Source organism: Triticum dicoccoides, chromosome 5B (assembly GCF_002162155.2).
Source record: "Triticum dicoccoides isolate Atlit2015 ecotype Zavitan chromosome 5B, WEW_v2.0, whole genome shotgun sequence".
Lineage (NCBI taxonomy): Eukaryota > Viridiplantae > Streptophyta > Magnoliopsida > Poales > Poaceae > Triticum > Triticum dicoccoides.
The window spans coordinates 521,585,484-521,592,468 of NC_041389.1; the positions used below are offsets into that span (position 1 = coordinate 521,585,484).

Genomic DNA, 6,985 nt, shown 5'->3' on the forward strand with positions numbered 1-6,985 from the left:
ATGTAGGTCTTTGAGGATATCGGACGGTCTTCCACCTCCACTGATGGCGCTGACGGCGCCACTCCACTATTGAAGCAAACCTAGATTTGTTGCCTGCGGCTGGGAAGTCATCAAGGCTATGGTTCAGCCAGACTAGAGCGAGGAGAAGTCAACCCGAAGTGGTGTAGTCGTCGTTGAAGCAGGGTACAAGCCTGAGAACAAAAACCCTAGACATTGTCGGCGTCGCCTCGTTGGTAGCATCAAGGTAAACCAAATCCTCTGAGACAACCCTCACAGCCCCCTCAAGGCCTCAACCTCACCACTCAGGGTGCCAAACCAGGGAGGTTTAATTCTGACAGCCGATGTCATCACCATCCAAACACCGCCGGAGGAGACACAAACTAGCCTAGACTTGGACACACACAAAACAAAGTCCCGGCGTTTCCATCTCTCCCCCTGCTAGAGTTTTCGACAAATTGTGAATCAAATCAAAAAGATCCTAATCGGTATATTTCTTTCTTCTGTTATAACGCACGGGGCTTTTTCCAGTAAACCAAAATGGCGTTCAATCCCGTTTCGAAAGAAAAAAATGGCGTTCAATCGCAATCACATGGAGAGCTGGAGGAGCACGTCTCCAACGGCCGCCGGCGGTAGCACGCCGAGGTCCGTGATCAGAAGCTCCAGGTACTTTGGCTGGGTGTAGTCCCTCGCCGGCGCCTCGACGTCCACGCCGGCCGGCACTGGCACGTGGCCGAAGTCCACGGCTCGGCCACCGCGCTGCTCGATGTTTTTCTGTCCCAGCGGATACAGCCTTGCGAACTTGTAGCTCTCTGCTGCCACATAGACAGGCTTGCCCATGGCGCGAGCCACCAGAGCGACCTGGTACGTGCCAATGGCGCCGACCACGCCGCCCGTCTCGGTGACCAAGTCAGCGCCTACCAGCACCACGTCGACCTGGGCCATCGAGTAGGCCACCGCCGAGTCGAGCAGGACCGTCGCCGGTACCCCGGCCGCCGCGAGCTCCCCGGCCAGCCTCAGCCCCGCGCCGTCCGGCCTACCCTCTGCAAGACGAAATTAGGCTCCAAACTTTATTATTATCAGCAATGTCACGAAGGTTTGGTTATTTCGCGAGTTAATAATGCATGCATAGGTGCGTACCGGTGCATAGGACCAGGAGGCGCTTGCCGCTGGTGCCGGCCAGCCGGAGAGCGTCGAGCACGGGCGGCGAGTAACCGTGCACCAGCACGGTGCAGCCGTCCAGCAAGAAGTCCTGGCAGAGCGTCGCGATGGCCCCGCGCGCGCCTCGGCAGATGTCCCCGAACCTGGTGGCGCGGCTGACCAAGCGGCGTTTGAGGGCGGGGAACTGGGCCGGCTGATCATCGGCGACGGCGCCGCCGCGCCGCACGTACCGGACGAACATGTCGCAGGCCGCCGAGAGCGCGCCGTACGGCTCGCTATCCAGACACTGCAAGTTTTCATCCATCAGCGCGTCGTCCATCAGGCATAAAACTCGTCTACATGCAAAAATTGATTAGAAACTCGATCAGTACGTAGAGATCAAGAATAGCCGACCTTGAGTTCCTCCGCGGCCGCCTTGACCTCGGCTTGGAGCCGCGACATGGTGTCGGCCTTACTGGACCGGACGGCGTCGACGAGCGCCCTGACCGCCGCCACGGCCTCGTCGGCCCCCTCTTTCTTCCACCGGTCCAAGCATCCGGCGATTGTTGGCGTCTCCGTCTCGGCCATTGTCGACGCGGCGGAGGTAGAAGCAGTAACACGATCTTGCAGCGAAGCAGCGGTTATTGTTGCAGCTAAAGGATTCAGGGAGAGGAGCCATGGTTTCCATCGTGGACGACGATCGATCCGCTTACGCCGTCGTGGTTTCCATCGTGACAAGTTCTGCGTCGGAGTTGCGATCGAATCCTTTTGCTCCGGTTCGGGAGGGGACACGTCGTATATATGGACATGTATGTGTGGGCCATATAAGGCCTACTTGTTTGGGCCATGATTCGAGATCTTTAGGCCCGGCCCAGCTCGAAGGGAAGAGTGTCGTGAACCCTAATAAGCGATCTGTTCCGCGCAAATCCGCCGCCAGGGAGCACGAACAATGGACATTCCGCCGCCGGGCGGGGACGGCGAGGTTTCGGAGGAGTACTACCCGGCGGCCACCGTCGTCCCCTTCGACCCGCCCCTCCCTCTGCTTCGCGCGCCAGTCTCGTCCTCTTCCTCCGCCTCCATCGACCCCCCCGTCCTCGCCTTCCGCGACGCCGCGAGCTGGCGCGCCGCCTGGGAGGCTGCCGAGGCCAGCCTCTTCTCCCAGTGCGAGGTAAGCCCCTGCACAACTGGTAATCTGTGTCTGTTTCGCATGCCTGAATCATCACATGGCTAGACGCTGATTGTGTAGACTTACTTGACGCCGGTTGTTTAGATCTGTTGGCCAGACGCTGATTGCAGATAGCACTGGAAGCATTCGCCCTCTTTTGTTCTTGCAGCTGGCCGAGCTGCCTTGCGCTAGTCAATGCCAGGCAGCAAGTTTAGCAGCTGCGTACATCAAACAGTAAAGTGCAGACAAGCTCCTGACTAGTACCCAAGATTACTTGCTATTCGGGGTTTCCATAACATGGCATATATTCCGCGTGCGTGTTTTACTTCTGCGGTGTTGCTGCTATGCTAATTCTCAGTCGACCGAGATTTTCTTGAGTCTAGATTGATTTTTCGATGTATCTCTACATATATAGACGGACCTCGTTGACCAATTTTGTTGTTCTTCCATGTCTGGGAAGACGAGGAATGTTTACTTTGGCAGCTGGCCGAGCTGACTTGCTCTAGTACTGCTAGTCGGTAAATTTCTCAGCTGCGCACAGTGAAGAGAGCACAAACCACTTCATGGCTGCTTAGCTTTAGCTGTCTTGGTTGGTGATGTTCTACAGTTGAATTGGCAAATGAAGTGCACTTTTTGTATCGTTAATCTTTTGTGTCGTCATTTCGTTTTGTGGAGAAAGTGCTAATAATCAGATTAGGATCTTGCAAGTCTGCATCTATTATAGTGCTCCCTCCGTTCGGAATTACTTGTCACAAAAATGGATGTATCTACAACTAAAATACATCTAGATACATTCATTTCTTGGACGAGTAATTCCGAACGGAGGGAGTAGACGCCAAGATTAAATTGCATGTGGGTGTATAGTTATATGTTGTATTGTGCAATTAAGCATTTGCAGTGCACCTTTCAGTTCTCACCTTGAGAGTTCTTACTGTCAGAATTCATTCTTGATATGACAAGAGTAGATTGGATTTAGCTGGAGCAAATCTACCATGCATGCTGGTTAGAAGTATGTCAAGTGTATATGTTGTGTGTTTCGTGTACAAGTAGAAGCTTTGCTTCCTAAAGATCTCCAGTGGTCTAAGCCCATTTGGCTTGTGTTCATCATTCCTAATTGCATGATGTACTTAATCCCCCTAACTGTGAACAATGGATCTTTTCCTACAAACGGAATGAACAGCGGATTGGTTCATCATCTTGCAGGCTGGTGCACGCTCCGGCTGTTCAATCACTGCAACACGAAAATGCAAGCCCCCCTGGTGGAAAGGTTTGTTTGGAGGTGCAACAACCAACTATCAAGAAAGAGAAGAATGCGAAGAACGAGAAATGGCTTCTTGTCTTGAATCAGCAAAGGAGGCTTGCATTAAGTTTTCAAAGCAAAAATGTAATGCACCATTCCGAGATGCAAGGATTGCCTCTGAAGGTCTCCTTGAAAATACCGATTTTGCTGTCTGGGATGCCGGGCATAACAAGACAGCATCAGCATCCTTGTCTATTGCAAACAGCAGCTGCTCATCCAATCCTGGGCTTGTTGGCACAAACTACAAAGGAAGTGACTTGCTAGACAGCTTGGCATCTGAAGGCAGTAGCAACTCAGGGCGATGACTTATCAAAGGCACCACTGTGGCCAGCGCTTAGGAGAACGCACATATTATTTGGAGCTGGATTCATCATCAATGAAATAATGGTATATGGCATTGTCGAGGCTTGTGTTCTCCTGTTATGTGGTTTTCTGTTGCTACAGTTGGCTCCATGGCAAGAAAAATAGTGAACAACTAATTGATAGAAGAAGACTGCGGCTGGGAGGCTTGAGATTGAATGGCTAGCATTCTGAAGTCTCGCGAGGCCAAGAAGATTAAGAATATTTGGATATTGTTTCCTGCTACTGTTGATTTTGTGATGCTGGGCAAAGGCGACACAAGATGCAAAAGCTGTACATCAAATTCATAAGGGGTGTATTGTGTAGCAGTAGCAGTATCGGTGAATATGTAGTATATGTTGATCATTTGTTGCTGTAAATAAATCACGCCCAGCTGAAGTCGATGAAAACCTCACTATCCAAGTGCCCATCTGGTTGTTTTATCAATGCTGTTCAAGCATGGCACTAAACCACTAAAAGATGGGGATATTTAACCTGCAAAAGCCTTCGTCTGCTTAAAACAGACATCAGAAGCCTCTTCACCAACAGTTCTCCTACCGTCCTACGCATATCATAATCTTAAGATTTTCACACAAGGCATATGCAGCTTTCTTCCTGATAAAGTGCATTGTATGAAGTTGTTAGATCACATAGTCATCATTACATGACATGCATCTCTTCAAGATTCAAGACTGTTTATTCAGCTATCTCAACCATGTGCCAAAGGGCCAAGGAATATACCAATAATATTGTGAAACAAAAAGGACCAAGCTATTTTGATTCTTAGAACAGAGGCGCAAAGATCAATCCATTTGGTATTCTAGCATGTAGACCAAATGATAAAAGAGTGCAGAAAATCGTCACTAAAAACTTTAAGAAAGAAGCAGAACTTAGCGAGGTAGGTATGTCCAAGAAACAAGCTCTCGCTCCATGGTGTAGCATCGGGTGCCACTCTGAGCTGACGACGAATTAGCAGCCAAGAACAGTTCATCATGTCGTCTACCGGGACTAGCACCAAAATAAGTTGAAGGTAGCAATGGCACGGCTTCATTGTTCATCTCTAACTCATGGTTTTTCTTCACTACCATCTTCCCTCTAACTCTAAGGAGCTGCAGCCTTAGCTCCACTTCTTCCATGGTAGGCCTCTCTTCTCCTTTATGCCTCAAGCATACTCTCGCTAGGGGGGCAATTTTGTCGATCTGTCTACCGTTACCTTCCACGGCAATCTAAGTGTCAATGATCTCCATCATAGTGTTATCTTGTAGACTTTGAATGAAGTAGTGGCACAGGCCTTGCTTTTCACCACAGGAATCAAGGAAGATTGACTTTTGTCTTGTCAGGAGCTCGACGATCATCACATCGAAACTGTAAACATCGCTCTTCTCAGTTAGCTGGCTGTACGGTAATACTCAGGATCCAAGTATCCAAATGTACCCTGCACTGTAGTCACCACGCGAGTTTCATCCATGGAAATGGATCTCGAAGCACCAAAGTCTGCAACCTTTGCAGTGAGGTTATCAGTCAAGAGTATATTGGCGGATTTCACATCTCTGTGAAAGATTGGTATGGAAGCAGCGGAATGGAGGTAAGCAAGAGCACTTGCAGCCTCGCTAGCAATTCTGATACGATCGTCCAATGTTAAGAACATCTAGCACTCACCTGGTCACCATGCAGATGTTCAGACAGTGTGTCGTTGGAGATGAACTCATACACTAGCAAAGGCACCTCCGACTCAAGGCAACATCCAAAAAGTTTTACCACGTTTCAATGATTGATTTGCGACAAGATTGCAAGCTCATTGACGAATTGATCAACCTCTCTTTGATCTACCATTTTCGACTTCTTTATGGCCACCCCACGTTGATCTGATAAGATTCCCTTGTAAACGGTGCCATGCACTCCACGGCCTAGAGTGCGCGTGGAGTCAAAATTGTTTGTTGCCTTCTCTAACTCATCCAGTGAAAATATTTTAGTGCTATGTGTGGCACTTTCATCGGATGAGATCAACTGCTCCAAGAGAAGGCCTCTGTTTTTGCTGAAGTGTGCTTTCCGAACTCTCCTTTTAATGCTTCCCTTCCACATTCGAACCAACAATACTGAAATTACCACCAGAAACAGAACTCCAATACCAGAGCTTAGTCCAATAACAACTCCTACATAAGTGTTCATACATAATAGTTAGATGCATAAAAGTTTTCTCTTTTTTGTAAGTAACTGTGTTTCTTTTGTTTGTGGATTGATGGCAAAAGTTAGAATTGCATCGTTCATCTTTAGAATCAAAGGCCTACCGCTCCGCCCCCGGTTTAAGTTAAAAAATAAACCAAAGTTCAGCGGTGATAGAGCATAACAGTGACAAGCCTCTTACACATTACCAGTCAGTGAAGAGAACAATAACTCTGCTGCTCTCACAAAAACACACAAAAAGAAAATTACCAGACTACACAGCAGAGACCATTTTTCAGAATCTAAAACGGCGCATCATTGATTATAAGATGAATAAAGCAAGGTGTTAAGGTCTGGTGGTTTACCTATTAAACGGTTGGTGCAAGAGTTTGTTTCCTTTGCAAAGTTGCTGCCAAAAGGACACGAGCAATAGTACCCTCCAACTGTGTTTTGGCAAGTTGCAGACTCAGGGCAGGGGCTTGGACTCTGCTCACATTCATTGACATGTACTACAGTGGGAAAGAAATGAGCCCAAGTGAATCCTTCGAAGGTAATATCATTACAACATGTAGATTGAAGTATGAGTGGATCTAGAGTTCTTTTTCTAAGTGAAATGAACATCAAGTCTTTAATAAATATCAAGTCAAACTGTCAATAAAATTACAATTCTACTGGAATGAACATCAAGTCAAACTGTCAAAGTGAAATGCTAAGCACAAATGTATTATCTACACCATTCTTTAATCAATGATTGAAGAGAAATGACAAGTCTAATACGTATACCAATTAGTTCAACATGATATGAGTACAATAGACCGCTTGCATAACTGTTTGCTCTCCTTTTCTTTTCCTTGGGCTGTTTTTTGTATAATTGTCTATTA

At 47.9% G+C, this 6,985-nt stretch overlaps 2 protein-coding genes and 1 pseudogene across 2 annotated transcripts; 1 reads left to right on the forward strand and 2 right to left on the reverse strand.

Moving 5' to 3' along the window:
• Window positions 1-567: 567 nt before the first annotated feature.
• LOC119309926 (translation initiation factor eIF-2B subunit alpha-like) lies at window positions 568-1,725 on the reverse strand. Its single transcript, XM_037585825.1, has 3 exons — window positions 1,552-1,725; window positions 1,138-1,444; window positions 568-1,040 (listed from the first exon to the last, which is right to left on the reverse strand). The coding sequence occupies exons 1-3, from the start codon at window positions 1,723-1,725 to the stop codon at window positions 586-588; spliced, it is 936 nt and encodes a 311-aa protein (XP_037441722.1). The 3' UTR covers window positions 568-585.
• A 344-nt stretch (window positions 1,726-2,069) lies between these two features.
• On the forward strand, window positions 2,070-4,388 carry LOC119311311. Its single transcript, XM_037586953.1, has 2 exons — window positions 2,070-2,305; window positions 3,506-4,388. Exons 1-2 carry the CDS (start codon window positions 2,087-2,089, stop codon window positions 3,905-3,907), a joined length of 621 nt encoding a protein of 206 aa, XP_037442850.1. The 5' UTR covers window positions 2,070-2,086; the 3' UTR covers window positions 3,908-4,388.
• A 443-nt stretch (window positions 4,389-4,831) lies between these two features.
• Window positions 4,832-6,985, reverse strand: part of LOC119309927 — a 4,039-nt pseudogene continuing 1,885 nt past the window's right edge.